The 19910-nt window shown below is 43.9% G+C and overlaps 1 protein-coding gene across 1 annotated transcript in view; it reads left to right on the top strand.

The window, feature by feature from the left end:
* The window catches only part of LOC147731161 (dynein axonemal heavy chain 11-like), a 1538124-nt gene that overhangs the window by 52605 nt on the left and 1465609 nt on the right, over positions 1-19910 (top strand). Inside the window, exons 3-4 of the mRNA XM_086956147.1 lie at positions 2108-2302; positions 17862-17939. Of these exons, the coding sequence (XP_086812273.1) occupies positions 2108-2302; positions 17862-17939 (273 nt within the window). The remainder of the gene's footprint in view (positions 1-2107; positions 2303-17861; positions 17940-19910) is intronic.

Genomic DNA, 19910 nt, shown 5'->3' with positions numbered 1-19910 from the left:
GAATCCAGACTTTAGTATTATATTTTTATAGAGTGTCTCTTGAGCTTAAGTTCTTTTAACCATCTTATTAATGGCTTGTAGCTATTAATATTGTTGATGCCGATCTCAATGCAAGAAATTAAATTAATTGTACCCATTTAAAGTTTCTGTATTTCAAAAGTTGCCTTTGTATAAAAAACATTACCTCTCTACTCTTTTTTAGCTCAAGCACCCCAAAGTCCACTATGCTGTGGCCTTTATTGACGTTATCCCCTGACTGCTTGGGACCTAGAGCAGCTGTTCCCCGATTGTAAGGTTCTACCATGAAAATAGTACCTATGGCTTCACATCTGCTGCTCTTCTCTGAGCCACACCCTTCAATATTTTCCAAAAACAGGATTGGTTAATATGATGGAGAGAACACAGCCTCTTGCATTAGTAAATGTACAATTTCCCCTGATACACAACTTTCAGTTTTGCTTGCAGGATTATGGAAGTCCGAGCTCCAACCCATCTAAATTGGGAAATCATGCTCTCAAATTCTTTCTGTTGTTTTGCTGTTTCATATGCTATTTCTGAGGAATTTCAAAATTAAAGCTCATTTTGCACTGAGAAAGATTTTTGAATGATACATATAGTCAAAATGTGTTATTTAATTCATTACCCTGCAAACTAAAATAACTCTAGATTTTTTTGTTGAATCGAAGTGTCCGCATTAGTGAAAGATCGCTAGGAAAATCAGACTAAATATAGTTTTTGATCAAAGTTTCAGTTAGGGCTATTATACCCAGCCCGTCCTCTTTTTGTCCTGTAAAACACAGATTGGACGTCATGAATGATTTTTCAGTTCATTTGGCTTGGTTTCAATCTGTAACAGATCTTTTCCCTGCTGTGTAGAATATTTTTGAATTTTCTGAGGAGAATCCACAATGTCGAAGAACCATAGTTTCTTGTGCTTAGGACTTCGTATGTCAAAGACACACCAGGTTCACCCCAGTCAAAACATTGTTGTCAGATTGTGTGGACTGGTGAAGTAGTAAGAGGATTGTGGCCTCTTGGTGCTAAAGTGGAACAAGAAATCTCCAACAAGTAGCTGTGTCTCAGCAGCCTCAGCAAAACAATGTGCCTTTAGCCTGGCTCTCCCATGAGATAAAGATAAATAACCTTTGGAGCAGTTGATGTCTGCAGCTTCTTTGACTCCTGGCAAGAGCTGTGGTTCAGGGGCCGAGTACGATGTCAGGCGGTTGGACCACTGCCTGCTATCGCGGTGGTCAGGAGACTGCCCAACAAGCATGCAGGGGTGTGGAATCTGACCATATAGGGTTCTACCACCAGCATCATAATGCATAGGTGGGACCGAAGGGCTATCGGTCAGTCAGACTGCCACTGACAGCTTGTCAGTGGCAGTCCAACCAACATCGTAATCGCCCCCTCAGTGTAATCTCCACAGTATTTTTTCCTGTGTTCATGTGTTTGGGATATTTTATTGAATGCCACACAGTAGTGGCTGCTACCGGACAGGGTGGTGGGACGGCGGCTGCATTGGTCATGGGAGGAATCCATTTTTTTTTAAAGAACTTACCTCTCCTCTATCCTCCGTCCTCTTCATCTTCTTGTCACAGCCAGCAGCAGGAAGCACCTGGGCACACATGCTCCCCATGAGCAATCACAACGCTGCAATGCAGTGTTGTGATTGGTCTGAGTGCCGTGGATCGGTGCTCAGACTGGAGCATGTTCCTCACCAAGCTGCAAGGGAGGACAGTTCCACGAGGACCATCTGCTATTTCATTCAAAGGGAATGTTGAAAACTTTATTCTGAATTTAAAATATTACCTGTCCCCAAGCTGTGCCTGATATATCCCAATGATAATTATATCACTCTTGGAATGGGTCTCTTAGAATAATGCTGATAAAATGAAGTCGCTGCCTTTTAAAAATAGTCCTGAGGTGAAATGTACAGTGAGTGAGCTGCCGGCGTCACTGCAGGTAGCAGATTGGGTTTAACAAGCCATATGTGCTGTAATTGCCTGCGTATGATTAAGCCGTTCTGTTTGTGAATGTTTTGCCTCGCCTTATGGCTTTATATTGTTTCCCTTAATTGTGCAACCATTCCCCACTGTTTTTAAAGGTTTTGATGCGCGCGCTCAGAGACTTCAACCTACCGAAGATAGTGACCAATGACGTCTCGATCTTCCTGGGCTTGATCAATGACCTCTTCCCGCTGCTGGAGGTTCCACGGAAGAAGGACCTGAGGTTGGAGCAGATGGTGCGGCAGTCCATCGCAGAGCTCCGCCTACAACCCGAGGAGAATTTTATACTGAAGGTGGGAATAATGACTTTCCCGGTTAGTTTATTGTGTACTTTAGATGGAATAACTGAAGGCTGTAACGATCACTGTTGTTTCATGCTTATAGCATTTAGCATCTGGCTCAGGTCTTAGCAAGTGACGGTAACAGAAGCATCTTGTGTTTGCATTTCATGTCTGCTACATATATTTAACACATTAGTGCTATGATGAACTGAGCAGTTTTACTGCAGAGGAGCGGAAAGCCACTATGTGGGTGGTGACATTCAAAAGCAATGTGGACCAGTGCATTATTTATATTAGCTTTAATGGGGTTCATATGTCTGTCGAAGCTGAGCTGCTGGCTCACCGTCTCAGCATTTCGTGCTCCACACTGCACACAGTACACCTAGGAGAAGCTGCGCTAGGATTAACATTCCCTGCTTTATCCTGTGAAAATGAGTGTTCCGTCCAAAATAGATTTGCAAACGGAAGCCTTTCTATTGAGGAGTCAGTTAGGCCTTGATCTACATTAGAGGCATAAGGGAGTGACATACATATGTAATTAATTTAAAGCAACATTTTGAAGCAGTTTTCCCTCTGTAGCATTGGGTAAAGTTCTTTTTTGTTGTTGCAATATTTTTTCTGTTATGCCCACATCTGCTTCAGATGCAGTTTCTATAGCAAAAAGTGTATGTGTGATTTTTAATTTTACAGTAAAATGAGTGAAACAACATTTCACTTATTTTGATGAAAAAACATCTGCAGCTAGGGCTTTCTCATGCAAACCCATGTATGCGTTTTTTTTCTTGGCACCTTTTACTTTGGTCTCATCAAGCTCCATGGAGCTACTAAAGATCACATAATATGTCCCTCTCCCGATTTTGCCTCCCTCCCATCGTCCTGTGCGCTTATCTTTTTTGCCACTCTGCTTTTTGCTCTCTTGCCACATCTTGATATTGTTCTTTTGTTGCCACATGCTGGTTTCTCCCCTCTCCCTGCATTCTTGCCACGTCTCCCTATTCATCCCTCTCTCTTTTCCCCCTGATGTTTTGCCCACTTTCTCTCTTCCTGCTGAATGTAACGATGTGATGGGCCTGTATGCACATGCATTATGACGTAGGATAGAAATGGCGTGAGGGAGGTGTTCTAAGATGGAAGATTAGGGGTTTTTCAAGGGATACAAGTTCAGTTCTAGTTAGAGACTTGAAGTATCAGGAAGCTGATACATATATATGCCAATAACACATTTAAGAACTTACCTGACGTCTGAAGCAAGTCATTATACTCTCTTGCCACCTCTTGTTCTGTTCACTTTCTACTTGCCTGATCTTTTGGCACTTCTTACTATTTTGTCGCACCCTTAGCCATGGACTACAAAGACTACATCTTCCTTGGTGATTTCACCTACCACATTGACGACCCCAGCGACCAGAACACCTCCCATCTCCTCGACAGCATGAACAGCCTAGGACTGACCCAGATCATCCACAACCCCACACAGACCACAGGACACACATTGTACCCCATTTTCACAACCAGGAACTGCATCAGCTTCAGCCACACCACAGAACTCAAATGGACTGACCACTCCATCATCCACTTAACAATCTCTAGCGCCCCCGCACCACCACCCTCAAGTTGACCAGCGCCCTCCACCAGAATTGGAGAAAAATCTCAGAGACCAGTGAATGAACACCCTCGACACCTCTACCCCAGGCGCCGTCACCAATCTGGAACAGGGAATTAATAACTTCAACGACTGGATCATCAACTGTGACAACAGCATTGCCCTACTCAACAACAACAAGCAAAGTTGAGCCACCAAAAAAGGCAGCTGGTATACACAAGAACTAAGAACAGCAAAATGAAACAGCAAACAGCTCAAGAGAAGATGGCATGCCAGCAAGAACACCTCCAACAGGACAGCCTTCACAACCTCCCTCCAAATCTACAACCCCCTGTTAAGGACCACAAAGAAGACTACCCTAGCCACATGCATCGAAACCGGCACCAACAACAGCAAGGAGCTATTCCACATCAGGAAAGAGTCCTCCAACATGGTCGCCAGCGAGAAAACCATCACACCCTCACAGGAGCTGTATGACAATCTCACCAACTTCTTCCATGACAAGATAGCACCTATTAATGGAAGCGTCGAACCCTAGCTGACATCCACTGACCTCCTCGAAAAACGTGTCCCCACTACAACTGGCAGAAGACACAGACTGACCACATGGAACCACCTCACCACCCAGGACACCACCATCATCATGAAATCGTTCCACTTGGGAACTCCCACAGATCCATGCCCACGCCACATCTTCACTTTGGGAACCAAAGGATTGGGCAGGAGCTTACCACCCTGATGAATACCTCAACCACCACCGCAACCTTTCGAGAAGCCTGGAACAATGCGGAAGCCAGAAGACTTCTCAAGAAACCCTCAGCCAACCCCAACAAACTCAAAAACTACCAGCTGATGTCTCTGCTCTCATTCCCGGTCAAGGTACTGGAGAAAGCCGGAAAGCGCGGGTCACACCTTGAGCAGAATCGTATACTCGATTCCTCACAATCCTTTTTTACAGTAATCACAGCACAGAGATAGCCTTGATTGCAGCCACCACCGACATTCGAGCTCTCCTCGAGCAAGAAGAGACAGCATCTCCAATCCTCCTCAGCCTCTCTGTGGCCTTCGGCATGTCTCACATCACTACTGATCAAAAGACTCCACCACATCGACATCCAAAAGAAAGCACTTCCTTCCTCTCTAGAAGACTTCAGAGGATTCGCCTTGCACCCTACACCTCTGAACCTAGCTGGGCTCAACCCTAAGCCCCATTTTCTTCAACGTCTACATGACGCCACTCACCACTATTGTCAGATCCCGCAGACTCAACATACTACCCTCCCTAGATTACACCCAACTCATCCTCTCACTCTACCACCACCAGAGCCAATTTCCACAGACCTCTCCAACTGGATGAGGAACAACTGCCTGAAGCTGAGCACAGGCAAAACGGAAATACTGATCTTCGATAATACCAACAACAACCATTGGAGTGACTCATGGTGGCTCTCAGACCTGGGTCCCACACCAACTCCCACCAACCACGCCAGAAACCTAGGAATCATCACAGATAGCAAGATCACCATGAAATCACAGATCAACATCATCTCCTCCACGTGCTTCCTCCCCCATCTCATGCTAAGCAAGATCTTCAAGTGGCTACCACTACAAAACAGATGCACCATGACACAGACCCTTCTCACCAGCAGACTGGACTTCATCAACACTCTCCACATGGGAATCACCACACACCCCCTCCACAGACTTTAAACAATATTGACCGGGCAGCCATACTTGTACTCAACCTCCCACGAAGAACTCACATCACTCACACCTCAAACAACTCCACAGGGTCCCGGTACAGAAGGGATGCCAATTCAAGATGTTGACCCACACACACAAGGCCTTGTGCAATCAAGGTTCCACCTACATCAACCACCGCCCGAACTTCCATCAGCAACCAAGAATTCTATGTTCCGCCTCTCTTGCACTTGCCTTCGTGCCTTGCATTCACGGAAGCATAAGAGGAGGATGCTGTTTCTCTTCCTTTGCAGAAAAGACCTAGAACAGCCTCCCCACGCAGCTCAGCACCATCTCCTCTCTACCTGAATTCTGAAAAGCACTCAAGAGCTGGCTGTTAATATGAGCCCCTGAGACCTGCAAGTGCCTGGAGACTAAGCATGGGTGGAGATCGCAGAGCTCTGCTCTGTGGAATTCCACAGAGCGCCTCAAAAAACTCCATGCGACTGGTAGAAATGCTCAATGTGACCATTTGCGCTACATTTTTGACAATAGGCAATGCAACACACGTTCTTGCACTCAAAATGGTGCGCGAATGGCGCCACAAGGAGAAAATCCGATTGTGGATGCAGCCGTGGCCACTGACACTCTCTTGCTATCTTCCGAAATAGGCGCCTGGTGTTGCAGATGTGGTGTAAAGCTGAGCTAGCGGGCAGCAAATCTTGCAAGCACTTGCGGGCGGTGAGCAAGTCTCGCTGGTGCTCAGGAGTGCCCACCAAATCTCGCTTGCATTCGCGAGCACTCGGCAAGACTCGTCCTGCTCGCCAGCGCATGTAAAAAACTGTCTGGAGTGCGCCAACCAAAAATAAATTACACGGAATACAGAATTTATCAGAAACTCCGCACTCTCTGTGTATCACGGAGCTCCCAAATACTGCAAATTCCGTGAGCGGAGCTGAATTTTACACCCAGGCCAACTGGATACACTAGCGGGTGATTAGCAGCACCATATAAATCCATTTTTGGTTGATTGTATGAAAGTGGTTTACCGCAATCACTTACGCATCACTAGCGAAGATGAAATTCCACTTTTTAATATGTGAGGATTATGTGCAACGATCATCACATTTGGATAAACAATTGTAATATCTTGAGTCCCAGGCACACAAAAAAAGGTGCTGACCAAATGTTCCAGGAGGTCATTCTTCTCCTAACTAAAATATCCAAAAATGTGCCTCATTTACAGAAAATGTCAAGTGAAACAAAAACAAATTGTTCTTTGAACCAATATTATTATTGAAGTTTCTGGTTGTGGAAAGTTTTTGATTGAGACTTCTAGTCGCAGATTCCTCACCTTTTGAATATTCCCCAGACATCAGGCTGCATCCGGAATCTTTTCAGCAGTACCTCTGAGCACAGGTAGATGGCACTGTGTGGCTCTGCACTGATGCTATTCCAATGCAGAAATGACAAGCGGAGCCTACATAGCTGCCACTCCTATGTGCTGGTGTCAGTTGCTTACTTTCTGCGCAACTAGATGCTGATCCAGAGCTACACCTCGTCTCTTTGAGACCCTTACCTTGATTAAATAATTGTTTTACAGTGTGCAAGCGATGTCACCTCACAAAATGAAAAGTTTTAAGCCCTGTAAGGACTGTCACTTTACAAATGTCAGGGATAAATCCTCACCAAATTTGCCTGTGGTGCTTGGGATCTAGCCACAACTCTAAGTCCTGCAGTGACTGTGTGTTGATGGACCCAAAGACAATACGGCACTTCAAGGTGAAACTCTGCATCGCCAAGCACTGGAAGACTTAGTGCCAAAACGGTCTCAACCTGGGTTACCACTGGTGGATTCACCCCTTGTCAGCAGCTTTACCCTTTGAGACCTTAATAGGGCTACCTGCGGCTCTACTCATGAGTCCACCTCCAGCACCACGATCTACTGCAGTTCCAGGTGCATCAAAGATGAGGCTCCAATTATCCAGTTCACCCTCGAGCAAAGTTGTCCCCAGCCACCATTGAGGCTCTATTACCTCAACTTGGTCTGCCTTCACAATGACAACAGCACACCCTGTTCACCCCAGATTCAGATAATGATTATGTTGCAGTGATGAGATAGTTCAACCTTCTCATGAGGAGAACTGGTACGACAACCTGCAGGAAGTTAGTGGCCTTGCTACCTCCTCTGCTTCCGGTCTCCTCTCACCCTCTGACCCTGCCACAGAAGAGTGCTTCTATGCCATGGTTATGTGTCACAGATGCATCAAGGCAGTTAGGAGCATTGACGGCTGTAGCCTGACTACGAGGAGAACGGCGCGCACAGCGCTTTTGAACGCAAGGAGCGACCCTTGAAACCACATTTGACACGAGGATGTTCATTCTTCAATGAGGAATACTGTCCAAAACTTACAGGAGCACTCCCAGGCCCACTATTTGACGGCACAGATGACGACCGTCTATTGATGCTCTCCATTTCACTGTCCTGACGAAGACCCCAACATGAGGCATAAATAACCCTTTAGTGTACATGGGGGTCGAAACGTAGACTACGTCAACTAAACACACCATAGAATGCAAAAGAAAAATTGATTTAACCTATGTGTGATGTAATTTCGGAACTTCTTCACCATTTCGATTGTAAAGGCGTTCTTTGATTTTAACCAGATGTTCTTAAAAAGTCACACCACCTTTACTCAGTCCCTCACAACTTTTGCACTTCCCTTCCCCTTCTCACAGAGAGCACTCCGAATGTAATGATTTCACAATTACATTGAAGTATTGTCTTTGAATATATGAGATACAATTTGTTGAACAACGTACGTAAATACTAACATTGCATAAATAAATGCAATTTGCAGTTTGAACACTGTATATTTTCTTCCTTAATGATTTATTTTCAATTGGTGCAAACAAATTTGTGGTGTATGTCTGTATGATGCAATACAGAACTGATTTCGTGCATTAGTTAAATCGCAACTCGGACCTTTTTTTCTTTGTACTGTTTCATGGACCCAGGTCCCCGAGTTCTAAGGGCCCACCACTTTATCACTCACATGGTTATGTGTAGGGCAGCAAAAGTCCTCAACCTCAGGCTTCCCACCTTAAAGGTCAAGACCAATGTACCTGTGGAGGTTCTTCAGCTGGGGTAGACATCTACTAAGCCCCTCTTACTATTTAACAAGGCATTAACGTATACCTTGTTGCTGGTGTGGAAGCTTTTTTGAAAGAGCAAATCTGCGCAATAATTTATTTGTGTGAATTTCAAATTCTTATAGGTTGTGTAGTTTTAATTGATGAACTTGTAATAATGTGCTTTGAATATTAAAGAAAATTAGCTCAGAAGTGTTTTCAAAACATAATTTTGTCATATCACATTTTCAAATGAGACACCATTTAATTTGAAATGGATGGTGTTTTCTGTTGTTTTATTCACCTTACTCTTGGTCATTCCCACTCCCAATCAAAGACACTCTGCAAACTTTCTCTCCTCACAGTTTCCACAGACATAGAAGGTTTGACGTCAGTTGTACCACTTGTTAGAGACTGTGTATAGTAAATTAAACTTTCTTCATGTACCCAATGTATCATTTTGAAGGACTTCAGCTGGAAGTTCCGATGTAGGCCTTCTGAATTTAACTGCTTAACTAGGGATTAATATTCCGATGCTAATTTTGTAATCAGTATCTGAATCTTTATGATATTCCATATTATATCTTATGTAATACCTTATGTGCTTTTCTGTATTAAACCTTTTAAAATGTACTTCCCGATCTAGAACTAAGTTTTTGAGTGGTCCAAGTCACTAATACATCAAATATAATTATACTGTGCTAAATTGATGGGGCCAAGGAAAGAGAGTGGTGTCTTTAATTGCTCGATCAACCAAAGTCGAGGTGCAGAGCTGCCTACGAAAACCTGAATTGATTTTTTAATATTGGAGTACACCTGATGATTGCAGTTAGGTGCCCACAAAGGCATGAGCCAAACCTTGCTTTGTCCCCTCAGTCCACTGCCAAATTCCATGACGCCACTGCCCTGCCCCAGGCGACCCTGCATTTATCTCTCCACCAACTTGGCACTCAGGTCAGTGAAAGCCAGCTGCCTGCTGGGGCGTTATTCACATGTAGTTTTGCACTCTGTGACTGAAGTCCTCCCAGATGTCCCTGACAATCTCTAACCAGCCCACACCCATGCCATAGAGGACCGTTGCGGCACAGGCAAGTTCACAATTCACTGTGGCTTGGACACCACAGATTCCATTTGGCGAGCCATTGGCACCAGTGTGGCCATTTGCTGCCACACTTGACTGTGGTCCTCTGGTTTTTCAGGCAATGTCTATTCATCCCTCATGAAAATGCCATTCAATGGGACTTCCATGTTTGGGGACAAGGCAGACTCTTCCCTCAATCGGGTTGAGGAGTGCAGGGCTACAGCATGCCCACTGGGTTTATCTGCCCCATCTTTCCAGCCACATCAGCCCTAACATTACGTTTATTGCTTCTGCAGAGGTACCCCATACCATCAGCCAGTCCAACCACAGCACATCACTCGCACCTACCACCAATGACCCCAGTGATTGACTGAGGGCCACCTTTCTGTTTTGCGGCAGAAAGCGCTAGACCGTTTAGTCGAAGGGGCTATCAAGAGGAATCCCATGCCAGAAGTACAATGTGATTGTTATACCAACTACATTCTAATGCCAAAAATAGGAAAGAAGCCTTCGTCTGATTGTAGACATATGCCCTCTCAACACCTCCCAAAGGAAAAATTGAGGATCCTTGCTCTGGCCCATGTCTTGTCTGCCCTAAACCCTGGAAAAGGGATTGTGGTGTTGGACCTGCAGGATGCCTGTTGTCAGATAATTGTCCTACAGGGCATTACACTACATGTGTTTTGTGGTGGGACTGCAACATTTTCCATTTGCTATGCTCCCCTCTAGTCTCACCAGTGTCTCTCATGTGTTCACAAAAATAGTGGCAGCACATCTTCAGAAGTAAGAGGGGCCAGTCTTCCGCTATCTCTACTACTGGCAATTGAAGGTAGGCTACACCCAGTCATTCACCTCCAAGGGAGTCTATGGTATTATGGTATTCAGGCTATGATCCCGATCTTTCAACCTCGGTTTGAGGTTTCAGTGAGGTCGACTCTGATGCTTCTGGGACTGATGACCTCCAGCATCCTACTCGTTGAGTATGCCAGGTAGCATATGAGGTCTCTGCAGTCTGAGCTGAAGTCTCAGTGGGTAACCTCTCGGACCATTTTCATATTACAGAGGTGACTGTGAAAGATCTGCAGTTGTGGTTATTGGACCTTGATTACGTCAATGGCAGATCCCTCTCCCTTCCCCATCCAGAGCCCACAGTGATGCCCGATGCATTGCTTCTGGGTTTGGATGATCATCTGGAAGAGGTGGAGATCAGAGGCCTCTTGTCTCTAGCAAGGTTCTGGCTCCACATCAATCTTCTGGAGCTGAGGGCCATCCAGTTGGTGTTAAAAGCCTTCCTTCCATCCATCTAGGGGAGGCTTGTACAGGTTCTCCTGGTCAACATCACCACCATGAGGTACTGCCACAAACAGGGTGGGGTAGGGTGATTGAACATGTACCAGAAGGCTTTGCATCTCTGGAAATGGCTGGACCACCAAGGAATCTTCCTGGTGGTGAATAACCTGGCAGGATCATTTAATTCCAGGGCAAATAAGCTCAGCTGTTGGCACCTAGCAGATCATGAGGGGCAATTGCACCCAGAGGTCATGCAAGGTCTCCTCCGGGAATGAAAAGAACAATGGCTCAAACTGTTTGCCACCACCAAGAGCGTCCACTGTCAGCACTTCTGCATGTTATAGTTTCCAAAGCATCTTTCATTTGTTAACATGTTCAGCCTTAAGTAGAACAAGGGACTCCTGTGTGCCTTTCTGGTAATACCACTCCTGCCCAAAGATCCCTGGAAGATCAGGACCAACTAGGCCTAAGTCATCCTAGTGGCTCCAGATTGTGGATAGAGAATATGGTATCCAGAATTCCTGGTCTTGAGCATCTGTTTTCTGCTCAGTCTGACACCCCCCCCCCCCCCCCCCCCCCCGGAAGGACCTGCTGTTGCAGCAATAGGGTGGATTCTGCACCTGGGCCTTGGCAGTCTCCACCTTCATGCTTGGAGATTAAGCTGTAGCAGCTGAGCCCCTTCAACCTTCCTTCGGAGGAGGTTGATGTCATTTTGGCAGCCAGGCATCCCTCAACAAAAACTGTTTACGTCTGTTGTTGGGACAAATTTGTGGCAATACTCAGCAGCTGGATCCCTCCAGGTAAAGTTGTCTGATGTTTTAATATTTTGTTATCCCTAGCTCTGCAATGCTTTGCTCTGTGCACAGTTAAAATGTACCTTTCTCCTCTTTAAGCATTTTTGTGGTTGCCAGATCAGTTCAGCAGTCATTGTTTAAGTCTGCAGTTGTCATGCACTTTTCTTTTACATTTGTTTCCTCCCTCTCCCTTTGTAATGCCACAGTGGGACCTTAAATTGGTCTTTACGTTACTGATGTGCACTCCGTTCGAGCCACTTCACAGTTGCACCTTGTAGCTCTTCACCCTCTAGACAGTGTTCCAAATTGCTTTAACTTCAGTACGGTATTTGAGTGAACTTCCGGCTGTCTGTGCCGATCCGTCGTACATCACCTTCTTCACAGACAAGCTGGTTTTGTGGACACAGTGTCTTTCTTACCTAAAGTTATGATGCAATTCCATATTGGTTAAAAAAAATCACCTTGCAGACCTTCTGTGATCTGCCTTACCCCTCTAATGAGGAGGAGGAGAGACACCATTGTTTGGACTACATCAGAGCGCTGAGAGTTTACATTAATTGTATGAAATAACTGAGTGTATGATTAGCTGTTTGTGGGGTTCTCTGGAGCAAAAAAAAGGCAAGTCAGTACAGAAGACAACCATGTCCGGCTAGATTGTAGGCTGCATTAAGTTCTGCTACATAGTGGCTGGAAAGCAGCCTCTGGAAGGACTGTGTGTTCATCCTACCAAGGCAAAGCTGCTAACACTGCTTTGGCACATGACCCCCTGTCCTTGACGTTTGCCATGTGACTACGTGGGTGCCCCTCCATACGTTCTTTGAGGTTTTTCGTGGGGGAATTTTGTCGACTCTGTCTTGTAGGACTTTCTGGTTTGAATTCATCCACAGACCCATCTCCAAATAGGTCCTCTTTTGGTATCTATTCAAAAGGTGAGAAATTGGCCCATCCACCCCGTTCTGTTGTTGCCCCCTATCAATTAATACAATCCCAAGTTTAGGTACTTGTACACTGGTCATACCAATTTGCTTTTTGGGCTCAGCGCTTGGGGGCGCAGACACTCTCGAAAGGAGCTGATGTCAGCGTGCAGGAGTGGTGCCTACATAAGCTCCACATATCATTTCCAGAGGAGAACAGAGTCAAAGCGGAGCCGCACAGCGTCACCTACCAGCTTGCAGAAGTACTGAAAAGTTTCAGGATTCAGTCTGTTGCCTGGGGAAAATTCAAAAGGTGATGAATCTGTAGCCAGATAAAGTCTCTACAAGAAAGAGGGATACAACAGGTAAGTAACTTGTTCATTAGTTAGGGTGGATAATAGTTCAACAGAACTAATAATGTTACTATTCTTGTTAGGTCCAGGAAAGGTTTCAGTAATTTACACCTGAGCTCTAGCTCTGCTAGCTATGGCCCACAGCAGACAGCCTTAACTGAAAAAACATGTTTAAAGCATTTAGAAGCAGCAAAACAGTTAAAAAGTCAAAAATCCCACTCCAAAGTATAAACAAGAGAATACTTTAATAAACAAAATGACAAACATAAAATAAGGGGAACTGGAACTATGAATTTGTAAAGCTTAAATTAAAAACAGCACTAAAAAGGATTAAATGCCAGGTGTGGTCACTTGGTTGCACTTCATCAGGACCCAGGCATACTTTAAGGCTGACCGTGATTGAGTGCGGGCCAGATATAGAAACCAGGTTCATTATGGTTAGAAATGTTACCTGCTGCCTTAGGGTCTGATGTAGATTTTGGCAGATGAGTTACTCCGTCACAATGGTGAACGATTACCTGTCCACAGAAATATAAATCCCATTATATCCTATGGTATTTGTATTTCGCAGAAAGGAATATCCGTCACCATTGTGGCAGAGTAACCCGCCCGCTGAGATCTAAATCAGGCCCTTAGCCTCTAACATGGTAATCAAAAAACCTCTGTGGGGCAAGGCAGCAGGTTGTGGCAGGACGAACTCCATGAAGCTGGATAGCCATTGAACGAAGTCCTGGTGAAGCTGTTGACTTTTAGCGGGAAAGGTTCACCCAGTGAATATTTCTAAGTTAGACTCAATCACTTTTTTGGAGCTTGGATTCCTCCAGTGGGGCATGGCTGCCAATTATAGACAAGCAGAGCTCCATGAGGCCACATACCCTCTCTATGACGTCCTGTTGAAACGGATTTGGTGCTGCAGAAAAGCTCATAGTGGTGGTAATGTGAATCTAAGGCTCAGCAGTATCGCATCTTTGTCCGACTGACGGCGGTCTTTGGAGTTAAAAAGTTTCCGGTTTTTCGAGATGGTCCCAGCAGCCTCGAAACAGCACATAGGGGTCAGGAATTACTACAGCGGAAGCCACCAGCAGGGTCCAGAGAAGATCCAGTTAGAACTAGTCAGCTGGGTTCTTCAGGAAAAGGCCATCTACCAGCTTGCTGTGTCCCTTAGCTTAACAGGAGATCAGACTACTGACCATTGGAGTTCGCTTCTAAGCCCTAAGTACAAGTCGGAGCATGTCCAGCCTTTCAAGTCTTCTCACAAGTCTCAAAAGTGGGCATAGTACTTGTTTCTTCCACAGGTCCAGTAGTGTTCTGAAGAGTCTACCCAGGGGTGCCACATTAATGCCTGGCACTAACTTAGTAACCAATAGGGAAAAAGATCCCAGGAGTAACTCTATCTACTTTTACAGTATTTCCTGTGTGCCCCTCTCTACCTAAAATAAAGATGGCAGAACCTTTCTTCCTTGTGCAGAGCTACTGTGCCTACCCTGGAGGTATGACCTGTGAAATCAGTAACCCCTCCTCTGTGGTCACTTCAAACGAGTTCTATAGGGAGCTCCTGTTCCACAGGGATAGATGCCTGCCTGACGAGGTGAACAAAGAGTCCCCAGCCCAGGTGTCAGCTAACGTACATATTCGCCTATGTTAATAATAATAGCATAATAATAATAATAATAGTTTATTAGTCAATAAAAACCATAAACATTATCAGACATGCGTTCATATTTGCCTATGACAGGGTAGGCCTCTTTGAGTTAATCAGTTTCCTGAGCACAGCCCAGATGGTCATGTTGCCAGAAGAACACAACACCTTCCCTCATTCAAGACATTTGTCGCAGCTCTGGGAGAAAATGTACTCCTCTTCAAGGTGGCTTTTCAGCTGCCAGGTAACATTTGGACCTCATGCAAATGAGCTTTTACAGGCTTTATGCAGGGAAGTGGCCACTTTCCAAAAATACTTTTTCCAAAATAGGTATTACAAATCCAACTTCACCAGTGAACTGAGCTTGCAATAAATATTTAAAAATGTCCAAAAATGAATATTGTAGCTGTGACTTATTCTGAGATAATATAATTATATTTAATATTGTATGTCAGTGCTTCCCTTTAAAACATTTACCCACCTACATAGAAAGTATCTTTTGGAGTCTTTTCACTGTAAGGAAACGTTTAACATTAAACTTTTACATGTCTTACTTCTAATTAACATACATTCTGTCTAAAGGGCATTAAGGCCTACTTAGGGGTGCCTTAGTTATATTTAGAAGAGGGTTTACATCTGACGAAAGGAGTTATATTGACAGGTTGAATTTGACATTTTAAAACTGCACATATATTCTACAGTTGTAGGTTTGCAGCTATGTTTGCACTCTCCCTGTAGCGGGTGGCACAATGCATGATATTTTACTTACAGGCCCAAGGTACACTTTTTTCCATATACAAGCGGCCTATAGGTAAGTTAAATATGCCAATTAGGAGTATAGTAAATTTTGACATGTTTTAGGGGTCAGAAGAACATATATTCCGGGGCCTGGTTAACATAATCCCACTGCACATAGTAAAAAAACCAGCAACATCACTCAAAAAAACATGAGGGTGATTATGGAAAAAGTGGCATTTTCTGACACTGGGCATGTTGAGGTTTAGTCCAATGGATATGGGATTAGTTTAGGAAGGTTCTTCATTTCCTGTCCACATTTACAGATCATGGTTTTCCCTCGGTTCCATGGGATTTTTTAGAAACTGGCTCTGCTCAGATCGGTGTCGACTGCTTCCTAGTTACCATATTTCCTGTTATATTGCAGTAGGATTATGACTTTCATGATGTTCTGCTGCACCGTTAACAGCTTTTGAAAGAATATTTAAAAAAACGAAAACGAAAATGGATATTTTTACGTCCAACTAAAATAAATGGTGTCCAAGCTCTACATGTCATGTAGGGGCCCTGTGAGACCTTACTTTATCACACCATTTTGGCTCATGGCTGCAAGTGGTTTTTGAAACAGCAGAAGAAAATCTGTTTGCCCTGAAAACTGGGCTTACTTCTCTGTAAAAGTGCACATAAGTTTAATGAGCAGATGGGCCTACACCGCAGCTGTGAGTAAGGAAGATTGGAGCAGGGTGGTGGCGTATGTAGCAAAGATTTTCTGGAATATACCGCTTAATATAATAATTGCATTTAATTATCTCCATTAAGTATATCAGGTCCTGGCTGGGCGGTGTAAAATACATATGAAACACATTCAGGGCGCTGTACTTTCTGCCATGCAGAATAGACCAGTTGCCTGCATATGTTGTGGGAGTTCCTAGTACTTTGTTTGTTTTTTAGGGGGGGCACTAGAGGTCAGAGGCGCTCTTGGCTACCCATTGGAAATCTATTCGGGGCCGCATTACAGACAAGTCGCAGTTTCACTGTTTGCGCCAGGAGAAAGCTTTTAAAAGGTGCGCCTGGCGCAAACAGTGAAAATGCACTGCATTATAGTGAACACACTGCCCCCAAGCCAGCTGTAAACTCGCATTTACAGGAGCTCCCTGTTTTAACAGTTCTGATGGCAACCCGCCTGCACTTCGAAGGGGGATTAGATATCCCCTTGCAGGCAGGTGAAGTCGGTGAATGCACCCGCCTGCAAGGGGATGTCTGTGGGTCCATGGGACCCCTTTTCCCCTGCCATAGGGCTGCTCTCAGGGGACGCACTCACAGTGTATCAACTTCTATGTGCCCCCTGAGAGCTTCTTTGCCTCTGCACCTGTGTCTGTAATACGTAATGGGCGCAGAGGCAAAGGGATTCCCTCATTTGCATGGGCCACGCCCCCATACAAAAGAGGGAACGCCTTTTGAAGGTAGCGCTGGTGCTTTAAGTGAACCATCAATATTACAGAAGAGGCCGCACAAGTGTCTGTAATACCAAGTGCCCCGTGGGTGGGGGGGACAAAGGCCCTTTGTGCCCCCGGGGCACTTGCCGTAGTATGGCCCATGGAGGCTTGCCTATTGAACTTGCTTGGACAATAAAAAATAAAAAAAACAAGAGCCTATTTATGGACCTGCCACTTCTATTGGAGAAGGATTAAGTTGCTATGAGGTGAATGTTGTCACATGCTCTGCTTTTCCCTGCACTCCACCTGGTGGAGATGTTCACAAATTGGCTGAAGCTAAGATAGCATAAACCTGGACCCATTACTAACAGGGTTTACAGATGGTCGACAGTACAGGGATGTATTAAGAAACCGTTGTAAAGGACAGCTCCACTCCATCAACGGAAAAACAAATCATGCAAGCAACAGAATAGTTAAATAGCACAGTTTATACAAGAACTCTACACAAGCATGGTATATGCACTTTACCTACAGTGAGGCTGTCACCGATTAGATCTACAATGATAAGAATTGTACATTTGAAGAAACTCTGGACCTTGCCGGTTCAGGTAAATGTTAGCCTATCTGTGCAAGTAGTAGCAGGAGCAATGTAACAAATTGTGACATGTTATGATATAGTGAAATTGTATTAAGTGTATATGCACTACATATGTTGAAAAATTCAATAACAACTTTTTTTATTTTCAACTAAAAAATTAAGCGGACCTATTTTTTTAAATACAATATCCTATGATGCAGCGTTTAATGTTATTGTTTTGTCATACAGTAATTAGGGAAATACCAAGCAACATGCACAAGTGTACTTTACCTGGGCTTGAAATAATATCTTCTCTCTCCTTCTCTGTTCAATTTAGGTAACACAGTTAGAAGAGCTGTTAGCTGTGAGACACTCAGTTTTTATAGTTGGAAATGCCGGAACAGGCAAGAGCAAGGTATAGTATCTGATACTGCATGAACTTCATTTCATAAAAAATGTGCACTGAAATTGACTATTCCATTTGCCAGGTGTCCTTTAACAGCCACCTTCTGTTTTGATTGAAGGAACTTGAGATCATTCTAGGTCTTCTGTTGTTTCTTATTCTAATGTAACACGTCTGCCCGCAGTAAAGGATGACACGGTAAAAATATTGACTTGGAAAGCCCCCTTACTTGCTTATGAGCTTCAGCAACATTTCACACTTTCACTTATCCCACAATGAAGAACACTACAATAGGAGATTAGGATCGTGCACATGCATTGGTGTTCTTTTCTCTGTAGCATATTGTGTTCTACAATTAAATGTAGACAATTTTAATGTTAACTGCATGGGAATTTGTGCAGAACTAAAAGTTCATGCTTTCCCTCTTAATAGGTGCATATTATTGTTGTAAAGCAGTCCAAAATAGCAAGTATTTCTGTTTGTGACTAATTGTAACTTTGTGAGTAACTGTGGATTCCTAGGATAGCATTCCAACACATGGACAGGTTCAGTACTCCTATAATTCAGAGGAGAAGAGGGAATATGTTGTATGTCATGTGCATGCCTCTGTGGTGCGAGATGTTCCGTCAGGTTGCAAAGCAAAACAGAACTTGCTATGCAAGTAAGAGCTGCAACCTGACCATTAGTGCTGAGAGGACTCCGCAATCTTCATGGCTGATTGTACAGTTGTTGCTGGCTAGACAAATAAAGGATATTACATCATTACAAAGTACCTGTTTTATGAAGACTTGAACATTCATTAGCTTTGAGGATGAAATATGTGTATATATCAGTGTGAGGAAGTGGAGTACTTGGTGTATTTGGTTCAGAATAAGAGTATTTTGTCTCTTCCTAGTCTAGTGCCAGCAATATCCAGAGTTCTACAAGGTTTTGCCAGTACTACTGTGTCTTTAATCAAAATCTTGAAGAAGAAAAGTAATTTTTTGTGGTCTTTGGTGCAACAGGAGATTTTTGAATGGCTGAAGAGCCCTTACATTCAAACACAGGAGTCTAGTTGTTTACAGTGCAGTGATGGGGGTTTAAGGGCAGTATTATCCTAAATAAAAGATAAGAACATGCATTCCTATGCATGGGAGAACCAGAAACATCATTTGTGGTGATTTGATATAGAATTATTAGCTTGTGTTTGGGCAATATCTAAATTCTGCTCATCAGTTTGGGAAAGGGAGTTTGTTCTTTGGACAGATTTCCATATGTCGGTCAATAATTTGGAGGGGTGGACTAGTAACAAATATACTACTGCTGATTTATGTGGTTAATTACTGGAGTATCCCTATAGTGTGATACATTTGCTAGGTGCTAGAAAAGCAAAGGCTGATTTTCTTTACAGATCTTTTTGTGGGGTAATTGTTTATGAATCGGAGGGTGACAAAGAATGTTTTGTTGCTGCCTTTGATGTGAGTTAGTGTTTTGGGGAAAGTATTCCCTCAAGCAGTACATTGTCCATGTCCTTCTCTAATTGGATTGATGCTATGGGTTTGGAAGAATTGTTGAAGGTAGAGAGGAAGTACTGCATTGAGGACAGGACCAAATAAAGTAATCTTTCTGTGATCCTAGGACTGTTTTGGAAAGTGCCACAACATCGTTCCCTAGTTGATGAGGTTCCATTTAAAATGAGTAAAATTGTCTCTTCTGCTAGTATCAGCTGTATTGTTGAGATTGTGCATGTGGGACACTTAACTGCTACAATCACAAAGCGTGGTGTTAGAAATGTGAATTGGTGTCCCTCCATGGACTGGGATGTTGACCTCAAGATTGAAAGGTATGTTGAATACTTATACTTGCCAAGTGACTAGTCTTATAGAACAGAACCACCTCCATTACTTTTAGTACAGGTGCCCAATAAACTATGGTGTAAGCTTGCCATTGATTTTTTTAAACCTATCTGCAGTCTGCCTAAACTCCATGCCTATGCATTGGTAT

The sequence above is a fragment of the Lissotriton vulgaris genome, chromosome 2_1, assembly GCF_964263255.1.
Source record: "Lissotriton vulgaris chromosome 2_1, aLisVul1.2, whole genome shotgun sequence".
Taxonomy (NCBI): Eukaryota; Metazoa; Chordata; class Amphibia; order Caudata; family Salamandridae; genus Lissotriton; species Lissotriton vulgaris.
The sequence above is the reverse complement of the archived record's forward strand: the minus strand, read 5'-3'. Positions and strand labels throughout refer to the sequence as shown.